This window comes from Penicillium hispanicum (genome assembly GCF_028827665.1).
Source record: "Penicillium hispanicum strain IBT 35686 chromosome Unknown utg000002l_segment0_segment0, whole genome shotgun sequence".
NCBI classification, from domain to species: domain Eukaryota; kingdom Fungi; phylum Ascomycota; class Eurotiomycetes; order Eurotiales; family Aspergillaceae; genus Penicillium; species Penicillium hispanicum.
In genome coordinates, this window is record NW_026623194.1 from 867,487 (window position 1) to 893,680 (window position 26,194).

Consider the following 26,194-nt stretch of genomic DNA (forward strand, 5'->3'; position numbering starts at 1 on the left):
CTCGCAAACGGTCGGATCGATGCAAGGTCCATGTGAGAGAACACATCAGAAGAATCATACCAGAGGAACACACGGACTCCCGTGGGTTTTCTCCATGGATCTGAACCAAGTCCTGCGCGCGGCCCGTCGATCGACGGTCTCCCTAGTGCCAGCACCATCCATGGGCCCATTGGGTCTGGAAGTCACATCCACCCACGGAGTGATGAGGATAAGGCGGTCCGTGAGTAACAGTGGAGTGGAAAGCGCGTCACACCCAAGGGATGCAGCGCTAGAAGAGGAGAAGAGGGGGGTGGGAGGAGGAGGGAATCAGTGGCTCAGAGGCCACCACGAAACACGGGTGGCTTGAGTCGATCAAGGGTCTGTTCTCTTGGGGATCCCTGTCGTGGTGTCGTGTACAACCACGGGCGCGACGAAAGGTGAAGGCTTGCAAGTCGGGTGAAGGACTCGTCCAGATCGAAATAATCGGCTCATGTCTGATGCTCCCGTGATGCGAGACCGGCCGTCTTTGCGTGATCGCGCTCGTGAGATTCTCTTTTTTTTTCTCCCCCAGAGCGGCGTTCCTAGGCACCCAGGCATCGACCGCCTCTAAACGAGAGATACACGCGGTATACTACAATCGTATATTGACGGGCACTGCGCCCAGCCTCATCCTGGAGAACGCTCGGCCGATCCCAGCAAGGAGAGCAGATCGTCGATATCTTCATCGGATACACCGCCTATTCCAGTTGTGACTCCCTTGCATTCACTACCGTCTAGACTTGCTCTCGCCGACAGCTAGTGGGCGAACAAGGTTGACAGATGTCAAAAGATGACAGGGAGGCAGAATTCGCACAATGTGACAGACTAGATGAGGATGATGATTCCCCCTTTTTTTTTTTTTGCCGGACCCATTTGATTTGATGATTTCCCTCCGAATGGTCGCCATTATTATTGAGATAGGGACATGATAGCGGCAATGATTTGACCCTGGTCCCCATGAATAATGGCCCCGGTGGATTACTTAGTGTCGAACTGACTCGTAGTGGCGTCAGAAGAGGGGAAGATCGGGAAGAAACGGGGCGCATGCGAGTGAAATCTTCGGCTGGGGATCTCTCCATGTTTTGTGTCCACGTCTACCGCGACAACAGAGAACGGGCTCAACGGAGTACCATGCGCCGGGACGAGACCCGGTGAGAATCGACACCGGGTATACCTAGGTACCTAGGTAGGTATGTACTGTACATGTATGTACATACCTACAATCTCCGAGAACTATGCCATGCTGGATCCAAGCGTGACTAAAAAAGTTCAAGGCGCCAGATCCCTGCAGCGCAGCTCGCTATCGACGGCCCGATACCCGCTGCGCAGCGTACAGTAGGGGGATCCGCCAGAACCGTCACTTGAGTGATTTGACGATCGTCAGCCCGGGGGAATCGGAATTGGATTATCTTCCCCCTCTTGTCTTTTCTTTTTGCACGCTAGTTGTCGGGAGCTCCGGAAATAAAGCGATCAGGCGAGCTTGGGCCAGAAGTGCCCGGCTCCACTCTCCAACGTACGTATGTACACGGCCCCATGAAACGGGGAGAGGGGCGAGCATGGATAATCCTATGAATTATAGATTATGGATTATTAGTTATGGACATGGACTATGGGAGGTGATCTATCAACCGTTCTCCGCCGTTGAACGGTGAAGACACGCAAGGAGCAAAGCAGATGGCTCGATGCTCTCTTTTTCCTTTTTCCTGGGGATCGTCGTCTGCTTCGCCAAGTTGAGTGAGGATTTCGTGTGACTATCAACTTCGGCTAGAATCCTAAGCCCGGGTGCCTTGTGGTCCCCACTCCATTTGCATTCCTTGATTCTGGATTTTCATGATTATTCTTCTTTTTTTTTTTCTTCGCTCAGCTCCCGAGATAATCCTGACTTGCTTCTTTCAGCATCGCGATCGACGAGTTCGTCCGTACCTTGCAGCGACCAGTTACCCTGCAGCGGACAGTCCGTGCAGGCCCATTGACAGGTTTCACCAGGGGCCTCTCTGCCATGCTCTCCACGCAGGAAAGGAAGATAGCGAGATCGGGGACTTTCTGGTTCGGGTGGGACAACATACAATGGAGACGGAGATAGACGGAAGTCCAGATTGTAGTGGGGAGGTGTATAGGGTTACCAGGATTGCCCGGGTTGAAATGCGACCAAACATCCTCGTTCTCGCCGTTAGAAGACGAGGTCTTGCGAATTGGACTGGGCGCTGGACTCTGCCCACAAGGACCGGTACTAGTCGAATTGAATGGGGCACGAAAGGGCCGGATTTAACCTCGCATTGCATTCCGCGAGAGATCGACTGCACGTTCATCTCGTTCTCGGTTTCCCCCCCCCCTCTCTGCTCTTTTCCAGCGTCATCCCCTCTGTGGCGTTTCCTCCGAAACCCCCGTGATGCGCCGCCGCGATACGCCCAGGATGGCCCGGGCCAAAAGGTGTAACGACGCTAAAGTTGTGATTTCGATCATTGGCTCGCCCGCTGCAACCGCCCGCCGATCGACGATCCGACCGGACAATGACTGGCGGTGGCCAGCACCACGTAGCGGGCGCCTAGATCGTGGTGGATTTCACCGCCAGTTGGCCCCTTGCGTGCAGACGTGGCACCGGTATCTCATCAGTGGAGCTGCCGTTGGGACTCACGAGTGCGTGGTACTATAGGACTCTCCAAGTATCCTGATATACCGGGCACTGCTTTCCTCACCGGAAAATACACCCTAGGACTCGCTGGATCCTCCACTCACCTCCAATCTATCTGAACCAACGATCGCTGTCGATGTCAGCACCGATAAGACTCGCGCACTGGGAGAGTTCGCCATGTACGACATGATTTCGAATTCCTCCCGATGTGCCCCATCGACGTTTTCTTTTTTTTTTTCCCTTTTATTTGCTTTTTCTTTCCATTCGATCAATCTGGCCGTTCTACAAGATACGCCTTCACCCCGTAGACAACATCTCGTCCCGGAGTCCTGCGCCTGCCGAATTCCCCAGATCCGACATTTCCCCCCTCCGTTCATCCCGTAGTCTTCAGCACTCCGTAGTACTAATTATACTCCCTACGCTGTCAACTCGGTCCGCTGCACGCCCCAAGATCTCCCCCCGGGCGACCTTCTGCACGTCTCACCGTCTCTCACGATCCCCGGGGGCCGATCGAAGAATGTGCAGCCACACGCAAGTGTCTCTCTCGTGCGCTGCATCGCATCCACCCGACTCGCCCCCCGGTGCAGCGCCGCGCGTGGGACTCGCCCACATTCTCGAAGCATGCCCGCTCTAGAACGGCCTCCTGCGCGATCGGTGCGCGAGCGCTTGCGGCCACGAGCTGGGCCTCCGCGTGCGCGTCAAGACATCGTCCTGAATGCTGGGGATGTTGGCCCTGTCGCGCGCGGAGGCTCGCTCACCGCTGGTTTTTCTGGTTGGCTGGGGTGCTGTCTCGTCGCGGTTTCTGCTGCCGTGCCGAACCTAGGGGTGTCCGACGTACGTGGCTTTGGGTGCTGCTGCACTGTCGTGGTGGGTGGTGGTTGGTGGCTGGTGTGGTGCGAGAGACCACCACCCACCTCTATCGCGACTGATCTCCCTATCTGCCTCCCCCCCCCCCCTCCCTCTCCTTGGCAGAGCAAAAGAAGAAAAAAAAATTTTCAAGGGTGGTGATGGTCCCCTGTGCAGTTCAGTTCCTAGCCAGCTTGCATTGAGTTTGGTTCAGGCGTCGTACCCTGCTCGTAGACCGATCGTTTTCCTCGGGGATTGCAGCGCGCTGCTGGCTCTGAGCTGGGGGAATTTTCAGTGTCCCTCGATGGCTGGAGATAATGCATTTATCTGCGCACAGCGGGTAGGTGCCAATGGCCGTCGGTGCGTCGGGACCAGGCACTCTGTACACTGTGCACTGTACAGAGCTGTGCAGTGGTGCTCGTGGGCGGATGGCAGCAGGCTTCTGGAAGGCGGGCACTGCATCAGGGGTGCTGATCGAGTACATCGAAATATCAACTGGTTGGTAGGTATAGCTAATGCTGTGATCTTGGAGGTGCCTCGTGCCTGTGATTTGATCACTATCGTGTTCCGAGTATTAGCTTGGAGCATCATTCGTCTATGACGCCTTTCCCTACAATTTTAGATGTTCATAAGAGTTAGGTGGCTAAGATGTGGACTGATGGGTGTATCGTCACGATCCGTCGTACCTTCTCAGGCCTATCAGACATGGCAGTCACTGCTGCTGGCCTTTTATTCAGTGCTCATCAGGCGTTTAACTTAGTATTTGGCCTCTGAGTATATTTTCTAGCCAGTCATTGCTTTACTTCGGTCAATCTTTGATTTCCTCGGGACCTAGCGACAATCTCGGGGGTCTATTCATCTATCTAAAGGGCAAGTTCATCACATTCACTTTGATATAATTGATCGTTATCAGTGTTCCGGTTGCTGGGTAAGAATCGACAACTATTTGCAAATAGCCTGGATATGGTTGTATGGGTCTCATGCCTCAAGATCCCTGGAAACTTTCAAATGCAATGGCGGTGGTTGGGGTTGGGGAAGTACTACACATCGATATATATGATGCCGACCAGACCGACCAGTGATCACACCACAAACTACAGCAAAACTATTGCATATCGCTAGATGCCACCACCTAGAATGGTTTCCAGTCCTCCAATCCACAGAAACAACCAAAATAAACCAGTAATTACCGCACACCACACACCACACCCCCCCACGTGACACCCACATACCCTATCCCAAACCCAAAGCAGCAAAACCAAAACACAGCCAGACCATGGTTCCGCGCCCACGTCACTCCACGGAAAATCTCCGCACCAAGCAGGGGAGCTTCCCTCGCTACAACCACACTCTCGAATGCCCCCACCGCAAGAACCAAAGAAGTGCGGAAAAGACCTTCCCCCCGCACCAACGACCACAAGCAACGCCGCCATGCCACCAGCACCCCCGACGAAGGGCACCTCGAACCCGCGCCCTTCAGAGCCCCGCAACCACGCCGTCTTCGACCCCTGGAACTCTGCCTCCACCGGCCACCAGCGCGCAGAGAATCCGTACGCCGCCACGAAAGGGTGGAGGGATACCCGCTCGCGCAAGCTGAAGCGACAATTCCGGGACGGGGACTGCGTGCGCGACACACAAGTCGCCGCGCAGGCGTTCGATGGGACGTGTGGCCCGGGCTCGACCGGCGGCGATGCGGATAACTCCATCTCCAACCGCGGCGAATGGAAATGGGTCTCGGAGGCGGAGGCGACTCGCGCGCACCTGGGCGTGAGGGATATCCGCAGCTTTATGGGTGTTAGCAAGCGGAAGGCCGGCGACGAGGAGCAGCAGCAGGAAAAGAAGAAGCAGAGACAGACACCGACGGAGGAGACGGAAAAGGGGCGCGGCTTGGCGAGACAGGGCGCGGATGGCCGCGTTTGGAAACCGGAGCTCGCGGCAATGCCTAGTGTGTCGGCGGGGGGTTCTGTCGCGGCGCAGTCTGTGCCGACTACCGGCCCGGAAGAGATGCGAGATGCGGATGCGGAGTCGGAGGTCTTTGCTGGCACGACGGTCTATGTCAATGGGTCGACGCTTCCGCAGATCTCGGATCACAGGCTGAAACAGCTTCTCGTGGCCCACGGGGCCCAGGTCTCGACTTTCATGATGCGCAAGACGGTCTCTCATGTGATCATCGGTCAACCGAATGGTGTGTCTGGGAAAGCTTCAGCCGTGGGAGCGGGAGGGGGCCTTGCGTCTGGGAAGCTTCAGCAGGAGATTGCGCGGGGTGGATGGAAGGGCGTCAAGATTGTCGGAGTGGACTGGTAAGGCCCATTCTCTGCTTCGATCTGGGTTTGTTCGATGGATTGTGATTCTAACGTTGTTTCTTAGGGTCCTTGAGAGCATCAAAGCCCGTCGACGATTGGCCGAGTCGCGGTTTGCCGTCTTACAGGTTGCTCCCAAGGGGCAGAGAAGTGTCGTGGGGATGTTTGGCAGTCGCTGAATGCATTGGTATTCGTCTCGGAAAGGATCATGATGACTTCCTAATAAGTCACCCTAGAGGATTGGATTATTCGGTGGCGATAGTTATGACGATGACGCCCTATGCTGTTTGTGTTTCTGTCTCTTTTGCGTGCGTTGCATCCGGCATGGCGTTGCATATGACATTGCATAGCATGGAGTGGCGTTTCTGCATGGCTCCGACGGCATGGCGCTCGGGGATGGGCTTCCAAGAATATGGTTTGAGCTTTGTTGCACAAGAATCCAGTTTCATCAGTTCGTCATAATGCATTATTATCATCTATCATGGCTGTCGTATCTATACACAGCATGCGTGTGTGCATGTACACCCTTCAACCGAGTAAATACCATAAGATGTACACCGAATATCTTCCATAGCATCCTCCATAGTCCAAAAAAAAAACGCCGCTAAATGCAGTACAGAGAAAGACCAAGATATCATCCAAAAATAGATCTGATCAAGATAGAGCAAGGCCATCTAGGCCACTGTTTCCTTGTCATTAGACAAAGGCACCGGAGCCACGGCTCGGCCCTTGGCCTGGTCCTCGTCGCTGGTACAACTCGCCATCCTCACTACTAACATCAGACAGGTTCCGGCGCCAGCCGCTCTGTCGACGAGTGGGATAAGTGGGGTGAGCGGCAACATTGTCGTCGTCGCGACTCTCCGTGGATGAGGACAAGGAAGCCACACCAAGATCTGATGAGTCTGATGAGACAGACCTCACACCAGCTGCGTCGCCGGTGAAGGCAGTCTCGTCGGGAAGAGGGGGAAGGGGATTAGGGTGGCGGTGGGTAGAGAAGGAAGACTGCGCGGGTGGCGGAGCACGACCATAAGAAGAGGAGTTCGTCCTAGTGCGATTGCGGCTGCTCGTCCGCGGAATCTGCCAGCCGCCGTACTCATCGACATGCTCGGGGGATGCGGACGCTCGTTGGGTTGGTGGGAGATAATAAGGGTTCGAAACAGTGGTCGCCTGGTTTGAGTACATAGCGTGGTCATCTTCGTACGGCGGGAAGGCCGCTGTTGACATAGACGACACAGAGTCTCCGTGAGGGCGTGCAACGTGCATGGGTTGAGCTTCACCGACGTCCGACTCGGCACTGGACCAGCGCTCCAGTTTCTCGCCTAGGTCCTCTTCAGGCTGGGCAGATCTTGAGTCACCGCGAACAAGACCGAGCCGCTCCTCTTCCGTCGCATTCTTGAGAGGGTCACTGTTGGACATTCTGTGCGCCCGGCGCAGAATGCCACGGGGAGGGCTTGCGGTGCGCTTGGGAGAGGGTTCGCGACTAGCCCTGATGCGGCTTAACATGGAGTTGAAGGAGAATTGGCGCCGCGCGCTGTTCGTTGGTAGTTCAAGAGTCTGGCCATCGGCTTTCTCTTCGGAATGTTCGTCAGCCCACGCAATAGAGCGTGGGGTATCGCTGCGTTCCCGGCCGGAGATGCGAGCCGCAGGATAACCAGCACCGTGATACTCGGTATCCACTGGGGCGCCGACTGGGTGTGTTAACTCTGTCATTTTCATTGAAGTATCATTGGTGCCAGTATGTTTTTCATTCTGCTCATTCAAGGGAAGCCACTGGTTGGGATGAAGTGCGCTTGAGGCGCGTGAGCGCATATCACTGAGGAACGAGTGTCCACTCTGCTTGGTAGTTGGTCGAATTTCATCTTCATCGTCGGGCTCGGGGAATCGTGACATTCCCATAGGTGGCAACTGTTGCCTGAGAGAGGGCGAGCGTGATGTATGCGGTCCCTCTCCAATGACAGTCCTGCGCCGGCGGAGGCCATCCCATTCAATAATTTCATTGTCACCCGGCGGCTTCAGCGAATCTTCGTGTCTGTCGTGGATGTATCGTCGAGCTTCTTCAGCAGCCACGCTGCGGCGGGCTGACGAGATCTGACGGATAATGGATGCTGCACCACGAATGGAGTCTGCCTTGGGTTCCGACTCCGGCTCTTCCTGCGTGGCAACCTCGCGGATCTGGTCCAGGTCCCCCTTGAACACGGCGGTGTCAGGGACATCTTTAGCCGATTTGGACAACTGCAACAGGACCACGCCGGCGCAGATCTGCAGGAAGCCCAAAATCACAGTGGTAATCTCGGTGGCGGTGCCCTTGAATCCTCGGAACAGAATGGCGGAAGTAATAATAGTCGCACTGGTGAACATGACATAGTAAGTCGGAGTTACAAGGGCGGCGTTGAAGAGATTCAGTGCTTTCTGAATTATTGTCAGTATCAGGAGCCAGAGAAATCCAGCTATAGATGAAAACTTACGTTCAGATAGATGATCTCGGTCAGCAGCGTCCCAACGACAAAGACAAGTAGAACCCAAAAGAACCACTGCTTGAACTGGGACTCGCCGTCAATCTGAGCAAGAATCGCAGAGCCTAAGCCCTGGGTCGCAACGACACTCAAGCCACCGACCATACTGCAAATGCTGATATAGACAAACATGCTCTTCTTTCCGTACCGCGGGCCAACCCAGAGCGCAGTGAACGCAGCACCCACAAGGATCACACCAGCATACGTGAGGAAGCCGGGTGCGATCACAAAGTGCTGCATTTCCTGGATATCCTTGACGGACGACTGCTCGGGCGCGTTCAACGCGATCACGACGGACCCGATAATACACGAGAAACACCCGACCTTGCCCACGAAACTGAGCCGCTCTTTCAGAAAGATCGCGGACAGAATCGTCGTGATCACCACGGACAGTGCACCCAGCGGCGTCACCAGGATGGCATCGACGAAGGCATATGCCACGAAGTTGCAGATCTCGCCGATGATCATCAGGGTCATGCCAGTCCACCACCAGACGTTCTTCAGATAACCGTATCCCTCGCCCGCCTCTTCATTATATTTCACATTTGCCTTGAGCAGGCCGATCTTCTTCAGCACGAAGGAAATCCCGATGAAGACGCCCGAGGCGACGGCTAGGGAAATACCGATAGCCTTGTAGATGGGCGGTCGGCCACTGGAGTCGGATCGGGCGAGCAAGGCGGAGGCGTGCGATAAGGTAGAATGAGAATCCATGGTGAAGAGCGATCCAGGAGGTGAGAACCACACTGACCAGCAGTGGGAGGTCAAGGGGAGGTCGCAAGGACGGAGTCGTCCGAAGACGAGACTCGGCGACTACCTGAGACACTTATCCAGGCCACTTTGCCTAGTCGGCGTATCGCTGGCGTTTGACGCAGGGTACAATCCAATCAAGTCCCACCACTTCACTCGAACAGTTGAACGAAACGCCAAATTGTGAAAAGGGGGGATTCGCCAGTTGATACTTTCGCGATCTTGGAATGTTTTTCTAGAAGTCTGCCACGAGGAAATCAGGGCGGGGGCGACAGGATCAGCGTTGGAGCAAACGTCAGTGGCAGGGGACTCGGTATGAATGTGTAGGCGACCGGGAGAATTCGGTGGGTTGGGGAGAGACGAAATAGGTGAATGTAGAGAATCGGAGGAAAGAGAGAAAGAGATCGAATTCGTTTAAGAAAAAGGACAGAAACGCACGGAGAAGAGTAAAAGGGGGTAGCAGAAACAAAGAGGCTGGGCCTGTGGGGGTCTATAGATTACGACGGGAGGACGACGAGAGCGACTACTCAGCGGGATCCAGGTTCACTTGGTAGACTCCAAGTCTGGCGAGTGGGGCGCGATTGTCATTCTATCGGGACAAATCAGAATGGTCGACGAGAATAAGATTCGCTACGTCGCATCTATATTTACTCGGCCACTCATAGTGGCCATGCAGGAGACACGACTCCGTTCATCCATGGGTCATCGCCTTGTACTCCGTGCTGTATGCTGTGTACTGTATGCCGTATACCGTAATCTTCTCGACCAAATCCACTAGATGATGGATTACTCTTGCATTGTTCACTCCGATTAGGTACTACTATACAACCACAATGCGCAGCCTCTGAAATTATCGTAAACGTCGTTATTCATCACCCGCATCCACATAATAGGCACAAAATGGGATCCGTCTCTTTGAAAATAATAAACCCCCCCCAGCAAAATAAGAGAACCGAACCCTTGAAACACCCAGCTGACGCCGAGACACCAGACACTACGTATTTTGCCTGTTCTCGGTATGCTCGCAGTCCAATTACCCATTCCACCGTTCTGAATCATAAAGGGTATCCAGGAGAGAAACACAAGAGAATATGGAATGAACCAGAAAGGAATAAGCGCCTGGAGGAGGATATCACTAAAGAGATATCACCGCACATGGTAGCTCGGCTTGCGTTGCCGGTTGACCACCGGTGGCGGCTCATCCACTGGGTAAGGCGGGCGAACCTTGCCGCTGGCAATGGTCGGCGGTGGCTGAGAGAATAGTGGTGCAGGCATAGAAACACCCCCGGCATCATCTTGCGCCGGGTACGGGATCGGAGTCTTGGGTGGGAGGGGCGGAGGCATGCCGATGTGGGGTGAAGACACTTGCTCGTTACTGCGGCGAGGGGAACCTTGCTGCTGCGAAGGTGGCCGGTTATACTCATGACTGGGGTGGAAACTGGCGACTTCGCTGCTGGAATGCCGTGCTGGAGAAAGGGGTAGACTGTCCTGCGGTGTGGGATGAGCCGGGAGTGAGTCGTCCGTTGGCGGTGCGGTCACTGTCACGGCAGCGGGGAGGGGCGGGGATGCCTGGGCTGGTGGACGAGGCATGTATTCGACTGGCTCAGCAGGGAGCTCCACGGCGATGGGGTTTGAAGGCGGCGGCACAGCGTACATGGGTGCGTGAGGGGAGACAGTGATCTCCTCTCGTTCCAGGTCAAATGACAGGTCGTCCCGGTCACCACCAGCCGCCGCGTGTTCCATCAAGCGTCGGTTCATGCGGTCGATCTTGGCAAACCTGACACCTGAATCCAGAATCATCTTCTTGACCTCGGGCTTGGCCAGATATCGGCGGGTGTTGGTGCTGATGTCCGCGAGGCGGTTCCATTCGTTCATGCCAAACTCACCCACCCCAACCTCCACGTTAAGGCGACAATAGACATCCTTGTTGACATTGCGCTTAGCAAGATGTTCCCGGAGCATGTCCATATGGATATCCTCGCAGCCTTCGATCTTCGCGATGAGTCGGCGCCGCGCCTCAGCGAACGTTCCCAGCGCATCACCGAAGAAATCCTCCCACCATTCATGCTGGCGGTTGTTGGTGCCGGAAGGTCGCCGGCCAGTTCCAACACTGATGAACACCCCGACTTCACGGCCAGGCCACTCATTCACGACCGCTTCCTCCAGAACCTGGGGTGCCGGGTTGTATGTACCGGGACCTTCGTCAATGAAGACGTGCTGACCAATCTGAATTGGCTTGAATGCAAGACCGGTGGCTGAAGTAGCACGGCCAGCCTGCCAAATAGTGCAGTCAAATTCTGGCGGGGGTTCTCGGCGAGAATCGTAGGAGCGTAGGAGCACAGCGGGCCCGTTGCGCGGGGTGCCTTTGTAGAGAGCGGTCACGGCTCTAAAGGCAGGGTTAGCTTCGAGGACGCAAGAGACTGACGGGTGAACATACGTCTTAGTTCGATACTCTCGGTTATCATAGAGTGGGGCCTCTGGGTTTCCCCAGCGCAATCCATTGAGGAAAGTAGACCCTCGTTGACTAGTCGTCGCCTGCGGGTGGGACATAGCGGAAGTACTAAAGCTTCCACGACTGACGGAGCGTTGGGGTATCGATCCTGGACTGTAGGGGAGGCTGGAGATTGACGCGCGAGGATTGGCAGCCGGCATGTCGTTTCCTTCGGCCTCGAAAACCGTGTGTTCCCGCACGCATTCCCGAATAGCTTCTTCGAGCTTGGAGGCCTTGAACAATGTCGATCGATAGGGAATTCCGGCGATGGTCTTGTCGGTCTCGAAAACCCGGCGGGTCATGCGCACGTAAACTTCTTTACATGTTTCAAGGTCGAGTCGGAGGCGCCCAAGCATGATGGCAATCAAACCACCCGTGCCGGTGCCCACAATCAAGTCGAAGTGGTCGCAGGGCTTTGGGATCTGATCGCGGCGCGGCGGTTTGCCTTCGCATTCGACATATGTGCGGTACATCAGTTCCTGGAGTATAATGAGCATGGAGTAGCCGCGAACACCCCCTCCATCTACGCTGGTCAGCAAAAACTCAATAGGATTAGGGGGTGTTCAAGTGCCGCTAACCGAGGGAGAGGATCCTCAGAGGAGGACCCTTGGTGGTGTCTTTGCGACGCAGGTTGACCGAGTCCATAATGACTGCGGCGGTTGATGTCGGTTCGATAGGGATCGCTCTTTTTTTCTGCAGCGGCAGCGTACCCGCCGCGGGGCTCAGCGGCGCCTTATGCGCCGAACTCGTGGGATGACTGGCGCCTGACCGATCGGGTGCAAATAGAGGAAGTGGAAGCGTGACACCAGTGCAACGTCGAGCAACCAACTGCAGCGGCAGCTGGATGTGTGACAAGGTCGAGATGAGAGGGAGCCCGGTGTAGCGGGATCGGAATAGGCAGCGGCGTAAGATCGATTGGAGGGGCGGCGTCGGTCAAGCCACAGTCTTGCGGATTCGTCCTTTTGGTCGAGGAGTTGCAGAAACAACAACCTCAACACTCACTGGAAATGAAGAGGCGCACCAAAAGAGAGATGACTGAGAGTCGAGTTATTCTTGGAAATTCCTCCACATCCAATCGCTTTTCCATGGAACGAAACTGGATCAGATGATGGGTGGCGGTGTTGGGGATCTGACGTAATTGTGGCTATGTGGCCAATCACAGAGCGCGGCTGGATGGCATGGCGGGTCTTCTCTGACGGGTTCTAGAAAGCGACAAGTGGATTGGTGAAGGAAGTCCCTTGCAGCATCCGATTGTTCCGAGCATTCGAGATGCTCCTTCCGGCCTGGAGACTCTTATCTTGCCTTGTATACACAAGAAGTATTTACATGGGGAATCTTCAATGCTCAAAATTGATATCAAGTATAGAGAGGGACTAAGGACTTCTTAATTTGTAAGACCGGGCCAATCTAAGACATCTAAATTAGCAAAAACACGCTCGAGATCAATGGAATATGTACGGTAGACTTACCAGTAACCGTCCGCTCCTTGCTCCGCGCCAAAACCTTTACCTCATCTCCCACGCGAATGGTTTTCCCTATCGCAGCCCGATCCAGGAACGAGTATCGTCCGAACACCGGACTGTACTTGGCACCACGGTCTACTCGCCGATCCTTCATGAGTTTCTCCAGCACAGTGCCGGACTCCCCCGTGGCCCTTTTGCCCGTCTCGAAATCCACATTTAGACTCTGACACCGCACACAGTTCCCTGTCAGCAGCAGACGGGACCGCTCCGAGCCGACAGCCAGCTCAGTCCAAAAGTCCTCTTCAAAGGCTGTCTCCGCGCCCGAGATGACGATGTTGGGCCGGAACTTGGTGCAGTCCATGCCCTCCCCCTCCGACAGCCGCGCCGAGACATTACTGACTGATGTCTCAGACACGACCAGAAAAGGCGCACAGTCCGCGAAAGTGATGCGTTCTTCGCGCTGCCGGAGCAGACGCCAGTGCAAGTAGCCAAAGCTGACTACAATGAGGAGGGCTGTGACTCCGAAGGCATTCCGTGGTTCCCACCCGTGCTCTATAATCCAATCGAAAGGTTGGTGCACCATAATCAAAACGGCGTAAAGCACGATGAGAGGAAACAACCAATTCTTTTGCATCGGCCCAATCCATTCTTGTTTCCAAACGGACAGCGACCACCATCTCTCCTTATTGCGTTTGGCAGGTGCCAACGTACCCAGGACCTTCCTGGAGTTGAGCCCCAGGTAGGCTAGGATGACCGGAAATCCCAAACACTCACTGAACCAATCATTGTACCTGGCCCCCATGTCATATGCAATCGTTGGACTCTGATGCATCGTGATCTTCAATTTCTTAAAATGCTTCTTGTCTTTGAGTCGGAATGGGCGCAGAGGGATCTGAAGTCGTTTGGTTCCGCGCGGTTTAATATCGTCTTCACTTTGCGATGACGGAGGGTTGTATGTGACGATAATCTTGCCGGGGCCGTCATGCGTCTTGGGAAGCTCTACGGCGGTTTGGAAAAGTCCCATCTCCGGGAAATGCGGAATGTGCATGTTCTCCAGGGTGGGCTTGGCGCCATCTTTACCGGACTCAACCTTGAGCAGCATATACCGCCGGTCAAATAGTAGGCCTTGAGTGGTGAGGGTGCCTTCTGTGACCTCAGCCGGTCGAAGAGATTTGATCGGATACACATAGAGCTGGGAGCAGAGATGAGAAGCTGACTTCACCAAAAGTCATAGCACTTATCTTACCTGGCTGACTTTCATGGTCGCGACAGCAGGCGTTTCCTCTACTTCGCGCTGGACGGGGCGAAGGAATGAGTCGAGTCTCGTTTCGCGATCAAGGAGAAATGTGCTTTTGGACCCCAGCAGCGTTCTACTACAAACTGTACGAGAAGTGTTCGGACACCGCCTAATTCGCCAAAATGACCCACTCAACAGGACCATGTTTAAATATATATATCTCAACGCAACGTTTATTATATGATTTCAGCTGGCATATATAGATGATTTAACACGCTAATTTATCTGTAACTAGCTAATACATAGTATCATAGCCCTACGCGCGCCAAACAGTACCGATTCTGCGCGGAACTGACCGGATTAAGCTGTCAATCACCCCTTCATCCAATACATCCTATGCTTCCACTAAACAGCATTTAAAACACTACTAATCAGCCTCAGATTTGCCTCAGATTTTCCTATATTAGCTGTATCTGGATATAATCAAAAAAATTTCAATTTTAGTAGCCGTCAGGCAGGCTTAATTAGGTTCGAATCAGGTGAGTATGTGTGAACCACCTGCCACAAACATCATTCCTCGCAGACTAAGTGATGGGCAAGCGTGCACTCGAGCTCGCTGTCCAGTTCAGGAATTACAGGAGATAATCTCAGCCGTGGGCGGACGACTTCGATTCATATGTGCGATAACTAACTAGTTACCCGCCTTCGGCGGACTTCAACCATCGCAGTACACTTCCTAGTGCGTGTGAACCTGCCCAGTCGAGAAGAAAACTGCATTTTCACACCAGGGCTGGGGGAGACATCAGATATAATCCGAGATTAAATCCTGTCATCCTAAATGAACTAGTTCCTAGGCGCTTTGCTTTTTCTCGCTATCAATATGAAGACGCATTAACAGAAAAAAAATATCTTATTGATCATTGTCGTGTTGAACCGTGCGGGGAAATATACATCATGTAGAAAGGAAATTATGGAAAGAAAAGTCTACTCGTCCTTAGCCCAAGGCAGGCTGAATGTGCCCACCCAGTCCTCCACCTCTTGTCGCAGCAGCACAATCTCTGAGATCTCCTCACCCTCGCCCAAGTACTCGAGGAATGCCTTGAGTGTACCAGGGTTCTTAACACCGCGAGACTGAGCCTGCTCACGAGCAGCCTTGTCCAGCTTCTGAGTCAGGGTAACAGCACGGTCCACAATATCAGCGACTCGTCGGAAATCTTCGGGCTGGAAGCCACGCGAGGTCATCGCCGGGGTACCCAGGCGCAGACCACCGGGCTTGAGAGCCGACTTGTCACCGGGTACGGTGTTCTTGTTGCTGGCCACACCGCACAGCTCCAAAACACGCTCAACTCGAGCTCCATCCACACCGCGGTTCTTCAGGTCCACCAGCACCAGGTGGTTGTCGGTGCCGCCAGAGACAATGTTGTAACCGAGGCCACCGTTGCTGGTGGACTCGCCCAACCGCTTAGACAGAGCCTGGGAGTTGGCGAGCACAGTCTTCTGGTACTCTACAAAGTCCGGAGACTGGGCTTGCTTGAGTGCCACGGCCAGCGCGGTAATGGTGTGGTTGTGAGGGCCACCCTGGTGGCCGGGGAAGACCGAGGCATTGATAGGGTTCTCCAGGTCGTACATAACCGGGTTACCCTTCTTATCAGTGCTTCGGACACCTTTACGGTAGAAAATCATGGCACCGCGGGGACCACGAAGCGACTTGTGGGTGGTGGTGGTCACGACATCGGAGTAGGGGAACGGAGAGGGAAGGACATCAGCGGCTACGAGGCCCGAGATGTGAGCCATATCGGTCAACAAGTAGGCGCCGATAGAGTCGGCAATGGCGCGCATTCGGGGGTAGTCGACCAGACGGCTGTAGGCGGATGCACCAGCCACAATCAGCTTGGGACGATACAGATTGGCCATCTTCTCTAAGCCATCATAGTCGATCAAGCCTGTGGACTCATCAAGACGATATGGCAGGGTCTCGAAGTATTTGGAAATAGCGGAGATCTTCTTGGTAGGGGTTTGATAGCCGTGGGAAAGGTGACCACCGTGCGGCAGGTCCAGGCCCATCAGGCGGTCGTGGGTGTTGAGAAGAGCGGAGTAGGCGTACAGATTAGCTGGTGAGCCAGACAGAGCTATATTGTGTTAGTGCCTTTCGCGATTCGGTTGAATGCTATCACGACAGGGTGGCACCATACGTTGAACATTCACTCCCCATTCCTCCGGGTTGAGACGGAATGTCTCCAGTGCTCGCTGTTGACACAGGCGCTCGGATGCGTCGATGTGTTCATTTCCACCGTAATACCGGGCACCAGGGTATCCCTCGGAGTATTTGTCTGGGGTTACGATTAGGACGCGACTAGCTCGGAGTTCGGTCGAGAGCTACATACTCTGCATCACACTGCCAAGTGCATCAAGCACAGCTTGCGAGGTAAAGTTCTCCGAGGGGATCAAGTTGATGAAGTGCTTCTGGCGGGTTTTCTCCTGCGATTGTCTCAGCAAATGCGACATCGGATAGCTCCTCCATCATGACGTACCTTCTGCAATATGGTATACACCGCGGGGTCGGAGTCCTCCAGGGACGAAGCGAGAAGCTGAATGAGGTGTTAGTATTGCAAGATTTGCCCCGTTGCATCGCATTGAGCATCATTAACCTTTTGCTGTGCATCCCGGCTGGATGACGATACTCCCCGCACGGAAGGAGCTGATCGGGGGACGAAGGCACGGGGGGGAACAGCGACGGCCGGTCGAACACTGCCCAGGGAGAGACGGGCAAGACGCCCGCAACGAGCAAGAGACATGGCGACGAGCAGAAGAGACACACACAAACACGCCCTGGATAGGAAAGCAGCTTTATATCGGGCGGAGAGTCGCACCTTCCCCGTTGCCCGCGGAAAGCGGAAAGCGGCGCTAGTCCCAGCGAGGCTGACCGCCTGGTCCGTGCACGCAAGGGCTTTTTCTTCCGCCCAAATTCTGCTTTCGCTTTCTCTTCTTCACACAACTAAATCCAAGATGAAGAGATGGCGTTTTATCTGTGTCAGCACTCGTCGGTGCTCGGCCTGGACTCGTTCGGGCTGACGCTGGACGGGCGCTGCTGAGAGGTCCCGCGCCCATTCACCATCCATTGAGGGACCAATACCATCGGATTGGAGCTGTTGTGTGGAAATCTGCTGGAGATTTCCGGTGGGAGGTTACTGGGGGCGAATATTCCAGGGCAGTGAAGATTTCGTGGCAGGAAGGGCGCTCGATGAGAGCGCAGTACCGGGTCAAAACCTCGTCTGGCCCGTGGGTGGTCTTTCCTCCCCGGGCGCATTGCCGTGACAGTTTGTCGACCCAAAATTGCGAGGTTGTTGGATACTAAAAAGTAAATGAATACACGAACTTAAAGGACTTGTTCCACAATCAACTCCAGACTGCTACTTTCTATCACCGATCCCTGCCCGCCCATAGTCAAGTCCCTGGTAAGATCGCTTTTCGAGAGCCTTGGAACCCGTGCAATCCTACAAAGGGCTCGAATGATAGTGAAGATAACGATCATTACACCGCTACTTATCATGTGTATAGCCTAGCGTCAATATAATTAGAGTTGCGCTTTCGCTATGGGTGAATGGTAGATATACTCGCGAGTCACGACTTTGCGTATCAATCCACTCCGACTAGAATTGAAGCAACCAGGATTGCCTGCCTTCCTAAATATCCTGGTGTGTTAGCAGGACCGAGCCACGGACAAGTTGTTCATAGATATGGTGCTTCGATACTTAGGCGTCTATTTATATATATTTTATGAATGGCAGGATTTATCAATAGTGCGCTACTGAATTTGCAGCTCCCTACCACAAGGATTATGCACGCGCAAAGTCTCGTATGGTAAGGCCCAGACCAACCTAGGGTTGTTCCGCTCCCAAAGGCTCCCGATTATTGGGAATTTCCAACATTGTTTTTGCAGAAACCTTCTGATCGAGGAGCTCGAGTTGACTTCCAATGTTGACGTTTGTTTACTATCGTGGGTATGATGTAAGTATACTGCGCCGTGCACATCATGTCTCGCCCTTGCGGGTGTCTCGAATTGCCCCCGCATATCCAGTCTGCATCATTGTGCTTTTCCTTGATGGGGGCTTTCAGATCCTTTCTTCATATGGCATCAACACCCAATCAGGGTGCTTCTGCGGCAGAGGAAATATCGAGTGCGGGTTCCACTTCGCGGGCAGACGCTGGCGTAAGACGTGCGGTTCTGACCATGTTTGTCCGGACGGGACGAGGCGGGCCAAAAGGATGACGGGGTTCGCCAGGGGGGTTGAGAGGATCACCATCGCTCTTGATACCAGTGGTATCATCATGATTGTAGTGAGGCTCTTCCCCTCGTGATGAGAGATTCTGTGTGTCGGCTCTTGAGAGGATGCCGTCCCAAATCGAATAGAAGTCGAACTTCCCCCTGGCCTAGACTTCGCCCCGATGCCCAGACAACAAAGCCCTAGCATCCCAAGGCGCCCCTAGACGGCAAAGATCCGCAGGGAGCGGACCTGATTGCGCACAAACGGGTTCCTGGCGTGCTCGAAGCACGGCCCCGACGTTGACTGGGTGCTTCTTCTACAGTGGGCCCTAACAGTCCATACACAGGCGCGATCGACTTCATTTCCCAGCAATTGCCACGGCCAAACCGGCCCCTTTTCCTGCGGTGCACGGGTACCTGAGTTGCACGATTCTCGTTATAAACCACCCCGTCTCGCCCCATCCCCCTTTCTCACCAAGTCCACACTCTCTTTGACACACATCCCCGGTGCTTTGCCCGATTACATTCTTTACCCAGTCACTCTTTTCGACTCCCGTGTCAACTCCTCAAACAACATTCTTCGGATCTCTCCACATTCCACAACTCCACACATTCACCATGCGTTTCTCTATTGCTGCCCTGACTGCCCTGGCCGCTGGTGCCTTCGCCTCCGACGTCGTCTACGAGACCGTCACCCACTACACCACCTACTGCCCCGAGGCCACCTCTCTGGTGCACGGTAGCCACACCTACAGCATCTCGACCGTACGTGTCCCCTCGTCGGTTTGGTCTTGGTTCGCACGTTTCCGCGAGACATATACCGAATCGCTCCTATCACAACAATCCACCCACCCAATCGCACGCTAACTCGTCCTTTATAGCCCGGCCACATCACCATGACCCACGGTCCGTTCACTGTCACCCGTCCTCTGATCACCCAGACCGTGACCCAGTGCAACAAGTGGTAAGCGCAAATCCCTGGCTCTCAATCGCAATATCCAGTTTGAACCAACCTGACCGTCTCCAGCTCTTCTTCCACCCCTCTCCCCACTACCCCGGTCGTCTCCGTCAACCCTGCTGCCTCCACCCCTGTGGCTGCCGCCACCGGCGCCGACAGCGGCGCCTCCGCCAGTGGCACCGCCTCCCCGGCTGCCTCGCAGACCCCCTTCAGCGCCGGTGCTGTCAACGCCGCCAGCGCTGCCGGTGCCGGTTTGGCCGCTGTCTTCGGTGCTGCCGCTCTCCTGCTGTAAGCCTGAGATCCTCGGTGCAGGAATGCAAAAAGCATGCGATCGGTATCGTATCAACGGTTCGTCGGTGTGAGCGGTCGCTCTCGGGGTCTCGCCATCTGCTGTATGCTTAGGCCCTGCGCGGGAGTAGTTCCTCTCATCCCGTATGCCAGGCGTTGGACGGCCTTCACGGGTATGGGATTCTTGGGCATGTTTTCTTGGGTGTATATGTTTTGTCTATGTCCCTATTAGATAATACATAATGGACCCCCCCGAGGGTTCTTATGTCTGCTTCTCTGATCTTTTTTTTTTCTCTTTTCTTTTTGCTCTTTTTCTGTTGGACTTGTTTCGCGAGATTCTCCTGGACATAACGTTTCTTTGATTCGACCTTGAATGACCTTTGACTACTTAATCTCTTCTTACCATTGTTATCCTTATCTAGCCTGGTCTTGTGGAGAGTAGTAGCTACGTAATTCGTGACCATTAACGCAGTGCTGTCCACTGGAAGAACCCGTTTTCATGCCGAGGACGACAGTCTTAATGCTACCGTGATATCCTCCTAGCTGCCCACCATATCCCGACTTGACCAGTGCATCAACTTGAGTGCGATCTCAGGTGGTTTCTTGTTTCATTCTGTGTTCGCATATGTTCATCCCTTCCAATGATGCCACTGGAGCAACAGGCTAGACGTCCTGTCCTCCAATCTATTTGCTCAAATATTCACCGGCGCTGATCTCACCCTGGAAGAAATTGATTGATTGCATCAGAACATGCATGATGCTTTTCATCATTGCACCACATCCCACCAAGACAAGTCATCTTTTGAGACCCCTAATCAGGTATAGAGTATCTATATACCAAATTCTAACAAAATCACAGTTTCGCCTTCTCCCTCCGCTCAAAATACTCCCTCACCCGCCCCCTCGCAACCTCAACAACCTCCCCATCCTCAACGGTTGGCGGCACGCTCACGGGTGCATCGTACTGCCCCAGCACCGCATTCTCCACCAGTTCCCGCAGAACGCGCCGGAGTGTCTTTCCACTGCGGGTCTTGGGGATCATCCCGCGGCCCTGGATGATGCCGCCCAGCGAGGCGATGGCGCCGATGTGCTCGCGTACCAGCGCGTTGATTTCTTGGAAAAGGTGTGGTGCTGCCGTGACTGGCAGTGCTGCCTGGATATTATTCTTCTTATTATCATGACCAGAGTCAGTGCTGGCGTGCAATTGAATGAATGCGAAGGGGAGATGGCCCTTGAGGGAATCGGGGATGCCGACGACGCTAGCTTCGCTGACGGATGGATGGGATAGGATTGCTTGTTCGATTTCTCCTGTGATGTCTTATCAGATAAGGTCTCAAGGAAATGGGATTGGCTGAAAGGGAGTCGCTTACCGGTGCTGAAGCGATGCGCTGCTACGTTGATGATATCGTCGGATCGTGACATGATGTGCACGTATCCGTCCTCGTCGATCAATCCCGCGTCTCCGGTGTCTACCCATCGCCCGCCGAACCGTTTCAGGTAGCTACGGTAGAATCGCTCTTCATCTTGGAAGAGGCTGGTGAACGCGGTTGGCGCGAGTGGCGGGGCCATGACGATGTTCCCCATTGTCCCGAGTGGGACTTCTTTGCCCTCGTCGTCGACAATCCGCACATCAAAACCTGGCATAGGGAGACCTGCTGATCCCGGTTGGACTGCAAGTGGGCGATCTGCTCCTGGCGGAAGGTCGGTGGAAATGGCAGCGCTGCCGTTGAGCGCCAGCCCTGAAATGGGCGATCCCGATTCCGATGACCACCAGTTGTCAATGACAAGAGCACCGGGGGCAGCGTGTTGCGTGAGCAAGTCTTGATAGGTGCGAACAATACTGGGCTCACTCCGTTCGCCCGCGAGGAATAGAGCCCGAAGAGTCTTTAGCCCACCACGCCTCCCCACTTCTTGCAAGAAGCGATCCCCGGGGTCGTCTTTGCGGATGGCCCGCATAGCTGTCGGCGCAGTAAACAGCGCGTTGACCTTATGTGCCTCGACGATGCGCCAGAAGACCCCTGCATCCGGTGTTCCAATGGGTTTACCTTCGAAGAGAACCGTGGTGGCGCCGACTAGCAGCGGAGCGTACAGAATGTATGAGTGGCCCACGACCCAGCCAATATCCGATGCACAGAACATCACATCCCCCGGCCCTTTGATGTTAAACAGAGAACGGATGGATAGCTCTAGCCCCACAGCATGGCCTCCCGCCTCTCTGAGCACACCTTTCGGCAGTCCCGTCGTGCCTGTCAGGATCATGTGAGCGTCATGCAAGTCTCCCCGGATGATCACCGCAGCTTACCACTGGTGTAGATGATATACAGCCCGTCCGTGCTCTTGACAGGCACCGGCCCGGCCCGGATGCCACGCATACGTGCGCTCTTAACGAGCCGCTGCCAGTTCCGCTGACCGCCCAGTTTATCTGGGTTGTTCCAGCGCATCTGATCTCGCTGCCACACGATGATCTTGCTTGGCTTGAACTTGCTCGTCGCCACCGCTCCCTCGACCAGAGGCCGGTACGAAATAGGGCCCTTGGCTCCCTCTATGCCACACGAGGCGGTCATGATGGCGCGTGGGCGAGCGGCTTCGATGCGCTGGGCCAGAGACTGGGCAGCGAATCCGCCAAACACCGCTGCATGGATGGCGCCTAGCCGGACAATGGCAAGCGCCGCAATGAGCGCCGCGGGTATCATCGGCACTGAGCGGGAGAAAGAAGAGAATCAGATCATCCTGTCTCCTGCAGATCAGGGAATTGCACGTACTGTAGATGATCACCACATCGCCCTTCCGCACGCCCTCTTCCCGCAGCACCCCCGCAAGGATCTCCACTTCCTCCAGTAGCTGCTTGTAAGTGTATTTCTCCGTAGTCTGCGTCACAGGCGACTCCCATATAATCGCTATCTGGTCACCTAGTCCATTGTGGACGTGACGGTCGACGCAATTGTATGTTGTCGAGATCTCGCCGTCGGGGAACCACGACCAATGCGCATGCTGGGCGCCACTCGACAGCGTCTTGGTTTGGCGTGTCAGAGCTTGCGATGGCTTCCGGTGCCAGTGGATCCTGGCCGCAGGGCCAGCCCAGAAGCCCTCCGGATCACGGAGGGAGCGTTCCAGTGCTGCCTGTTGGGGGTGTGGCGTCATCGTTGAGAGTATAGGCTGGGATTCAGAGGACGTGTCGGATGCGGATCTGAGAACCCAGGCTTATAAACTAGAGCATACTATCAGAGGTTCCGAACATGCAGGCTTCCCCGCCGGTGTGATTGGAGGAGCGGCAAGATGGATGCGCAAGGATGCGTCTGCTCTCGAGTTCCCGCCGGGGAACTCCGCAGTCCCGAGGAGCCCAAGAGTGCGGGGAGAGTCCGTGCTTTCTCCGCACTGCGGTACCCTGGCGGTACATGTGCGGCCGCCGTATTCAGTATGAAGGGCCGCGTACTGGGTGGGTACCTCTGAGCCCGGACTAGTTTGTCTCACGCATCTGACACTTGGATCAGATTGGAATCTAGAGGCTGAAACAGAATCTCACATTGATTTGCAGCTGGTATGCGAAATTAGAAATGACGCGATATACGGTAGTTACGGTGGCTCAGAGTGAGAGCGACGGGGATACGCATCCTCGCTTTTGAAGTTGAAGAGATTTCTGTATTGTCTATATACTTGCATGAATTGCTAGCAGAGATTTGAGAGACAAGAGAAAAAGAGATGGAGAGGAAGATAGAAGGGAAAAGAGGAAGAAGGGGAAAAAGTAAAAACAAGCTCAGTCGTAGGGTATCATATCGAAATGCCTGCTAATGCGCGACTGCGATCTTCTGGTTTCGTCGCCTGGTCAAAGAATTTTTTTTTCTTTTCTTTTTCCTTTTCAGTTTCTGGCGTCGGGTGCTTCGAAGCAATCCAATGCCGGCCAGGTCGTCCTTAACTTATCAAATGGGGACGTGCTTCCCAGCGAGGCAGCCGGTGAAGAGAAGGTGCAGCCCACTGGACTTGCCGCGTCACATCCTGCAGCCCCAATGCTTGCAGAATGCACAGCCCAAAGATAAAGCCGAAGGGCCTGCATGCAGAGAGCAGAGACCCACAGTAGTCGAATCAAGCATGACGCATCTGCCTCTTGGGCTCGGTGATGGCAAGCGGAGAAGTTGAAAAAGAAAGCATGGTTGAGAGAGAACGAGAGGGAGGGAGGGAGAAAGAGAGAAGGAGAAAGGCCACCGACGCCAAACGAGGTCGTAACCAAAAGACAAACCACCCTCCAATGCACCCGGGACCCGATAGTAGGAAAAAAAAAGTATGAGAGATGGGAAAGACCACGATCAAGATGGCCCGATAGCCAAGATCGCCATCAGACACGACGCAAGAGTCTTCCCGCCCGAACGGAAGGGAGCTGGCCGATCTCACAGAAGGACACACTGTCCGAGCCGGCTGCGATGACGCGATCGATCCGGCCGGAACGACTTGGGATATTCGGGGCCGGCGTCACGATCACGGTGACTGGACCCGAAGCCGGGCTGGCGGCGGTCCTGGCCGCGACCACTCTGATGCTGTTGTCGTTGCTGGCGCAGCATGCGAACGACGTCGTAAAAGGCCTTCTCAACGTTGATGCAGTTTTTGGCGGAGGCCTCGACGAACTCGCAGCCGAGTTCCTTGGCCAGAGCCTGGCCCTCCTGGGCCGACACGGCTCGCTCCACAGCCTTGTCGCTCTTGTTACCGACGAGCATGACGGGCACGGGCAGCGGCGGGCCGCCCGACGCGTGCATGGAGGAACCCAGGTAGCTGGGGCCGGAGGGAGAACCCGAGCTGGCGGACTCCTTGACCATCTTGATTTGGTTGTAGAATTTGGTGATGCGAGAGAAGGAGGCGCGCGACGTGATGCTGTACACCAGCACAAACCCCTCGCCGTCCCGAATCCACTGGTCCCGCAGTGCGGTGTATTCCTCCTGGCCCGCCGTGTCCAGCACCTCGAGCATGCACGACTGTTGGTCAATGACGACTTGTTTGCGATACGAGTCTTCGATGGTTGGATCGTAGGTTTCGACGAAATGGTTGAGGCATAGCTAGGGCGAGAGTTAGCGGGCTTTGCGCAGCGATCGGGCGGATGGGACCAACCTGGATGGTCAGGGCGGTCTTGCCGACGCCTCCGTCGCCCAGCACCACCAGCTTATACAATGTCATTTTCCCCGACATGGCGGGCAAGCGAATTTCAACTTCCGGAGGTAGTTGGAGAGGAAATGCGACTCGAAGCAGCTCGCGTAAAGATTGAGATTTGGAAGGTGGGAAAAGGAGGGGCGTGCAGGGCGGGGAGAAGGGGGGAGGGGAAGGATAGAATAGGGATAGGGATAGAGATGGGGATAGGATAAGGAAAGGGAAGATGAGCCCCCAAAAAACCAATTGTTTCCCAAATGACGCAGATGGAGGTTTTTTGTGTGAATGGGAAGGAGAAGAGGGGGTCGTCGGTGTGCGCGAGGGCGAAGTCTGGTCCGGGCTGTGGCTGGAACTCAGTCCAAGTGGAGTTGAAGGGCAAAGGGCGACTGGGCGAGACTTAGTATTGAGCAAGAGGGGCCAGGGCCATCGCGATAAATACCTTCACAGCGAGAGCCTTTTCGTACTAAGGCCTTTAGCACCGAGTAGCACCTGTGGGAAAAGGAGGCCGAAGGCCAATAGAAGGGGTCTCCTGGAGAAGGCAACAGGTCGTGCAAGCTCCGAGACGGTCTCGGGTGGGACGGGAGAAAAGCTCCCCCCGACCACTACTGGCAATCGCAATCCCTCATCCCTAGAGGCACGGAATAGCCTCATTCTGGACTCTACACTATTTCAGAACGGGCGATGATGACAATCAACCAAAGAATCAACCACACCAAACACATTCTGTCGCGTCGAGGCAATCCGCCCAGTGATCGTGCCATGAGATCATCTATTTCTCTTTGGAGATAACCAAGATGAGCACCGACGGACTCCTGACTCCAGAGACACGTTGCGGGAAGAATCCTTCCCACTAAAAAAGGTGCCAGTTGCCAGTGACAATCTCCCTTGGTAGAGATTATATCATCGTATTATTCCTTCCAAGGTTCCCTCCAAAGAGGGCTCGATTGTTCTTCTCGGCCAACGGACATGACAAGACTGCCCTTTCGGGTCCACACGTACCTGAAGTGTACGTATAGATTTGCAGTTCCTCGGTCGTACTTTGGTCTATCGTAAACGCCAATGCGGTCTATCGCATCCGCGTTCAACGCGGATCCGTCCCAGATTTCCGAAATCCAAATCCATAGAAAAAGCAAAGAGTTCCCCCGGGCACCTCCACGCCCCGGCGGATGATGGGACGACCTATAAGCATTGTCTTGACATACCGAGTGAAAAAAAAAAAAATATGAAACATTCCAGAAATGAAGCCATAGAAAACAGACGAAAAAGGGGACGAAAGCCTCGGACCGGGCACTGAATAGTGGGTAAGA

At 54.6% G+C, this 26,194-nt stretch overlaps 8 protein-coding genes across 8 annotated transcripts; 2 read left to right on the forward strand and 6 right to left on the reverse strand.

The window, feature by feature from the left end:
• Positions 1–4,927: 4,927 nt before the first annotated feature.
• Positions 4,928–5,975, forward strand: N7459_002087 (uncharacterized protein; the record flags this gene model as incomplete). Its single annotated transcript, XM_056941272.1, has 2 exons — positions 4,928–5,796; positions 5,864–5,975. 2 exons carry the CDS (start codon positions 4,928–4,930, stop codon positions 5,973–5,975), a joined length of 981 nt encoding a protein of 326 aa, XP_056803127.1.
• A 517-nt stretch (positions 5,976–6,492) lies between these two features.
• On the reverse strand, positions 6,493–9,020 carry N7459_002088 (DUF803 domain membrane protein; the record flags this gene model as incomplete). Its single annotated transcript, XM_056941273.1, has 2 exons — positions 6,493–8,205; positions 8,262–9,020. The coding sequence occupies 2 exons, from the start codon at positions 9,018–9,020 to the stop codon at positions 6,493–6,495; spliced, it is 2,472 nt and encodes an 823-aa protein (XP_056803128.1).
• Positions 9,021–10,202: 1,182 nt separating this feature from the next.
• On the reverse strand, positions 10,203–12,192 carry N7459_002089 (putative Patatin-like serine hydrolase; the record flags this gene model as incomplete). Its single annotated transcript, XM_056941274.1, has 3 exons — positions 10,203–11,442; positions 11,494–12,070; positions 12,126–12,192. The coding sequence occupies 3 exons, from the start codon at positions 12,190–12,192 to the stop codon at positions 10,203–10,205; spliced, it is 1,884 nt and encodes a 627-aa protein (XP_056803129.1).
• Positions 12,193–12,931: 739 nt separating this feature from the next.
• Positions 12,932–14,271, reverse strand: N7459_002090 (MOSC domain protein; the record flags this gene model as incomplete). The annotated part of the gene is made up of 3 exons (XM_056941275.1): positions 12,932–12,954; positions 13,017–14,202; positions 14,257–14,271. The coding sequence occupies 3 exons, from the start codon at positions 14,269–14,271 to the stop codon at positions 12,932–12,934; spliced, it is 1,224 nt and encodes a 407-aa protein (XP_056803130.1).
• Positions 14,272–15,231: 960 nt separating this feature from the next.
• On the reverse strand, positions 15,232–17,042 carry N7459_002091 (serine hydroxymethyltransferase; the record flags this gene model as incomplete). Its single annotated transcript, XM_056941276.1, has 5 exons — positions 15,232–16,376; positions 16,440–16,577; positions 16,632–16,725; positions 16,779–16,835; positions 16,896–17,042. 5 exons carry the CDS (start codon positions 17,040–17,042, stop codon positions 15,232–15,234), a joined length of 1,581 nt encoding a protein of 526 aa, XP_056803131.1.
• Positions 17,043–19,129: 2,087 nt separating this feature from the next.
• Positions 19,130–19,761, forward strand: N7459_002092 (putative GPI anchored protein; the record flags this gene model as incomplete). Its single annotated transcript, XM_056941277.1, has 3 exons — positions 19,130–19,276; positions 19,393–19,475; positions 19,539–19,761. The coding sequence occupies 3 exons, from the start codon at positions 19,130–19,132 to the stop codon at positions 19,759–19,761; spliced, it is 453 nt and encodes a 150-aa protein (XP_056803132.1).
• Positions 19,762–20,610: 849 nt separating this feature from the next.
• Positions 20,611–22,943, reverse strand: N7459_002093 (putative acyl-CoA synthetase; the record flags this gene model as incomplete). The annotated part of the gene is made up of 4 exons (XM_056941278.1): positions 20,611–21,065; positions 21,128–22,003; positions 22,060–22,455; positions 22,520–22,943. Coding segments are annotated over 4 exons (2,151 nt in total), but the record flags the coding sequence as incomplete, so codon positions are not given.
• A 1,196-nt stretch (positions 22,944–24,139) lies between these two features.
• On the reverse strand, positions 24,140–24,929 carry rasB (Ras small monomeric GTPase RasB; the record flags this gene model as incomplete). The annotated part of the gene is made up of 2 exons (XM_056941279.1): positions 24,140–24,799; positions 24,852–24,929. 2 exons carry the CDS (start codon positions 24,927–24,929, stop codon positions 24,140–24,142), a joined length of 738 nt encoding a protein of 245 aa, XP_056803134.1.
• Between the last annotated feature and the right edge of the window lie 1,265 nt (positions 24,930–26,194).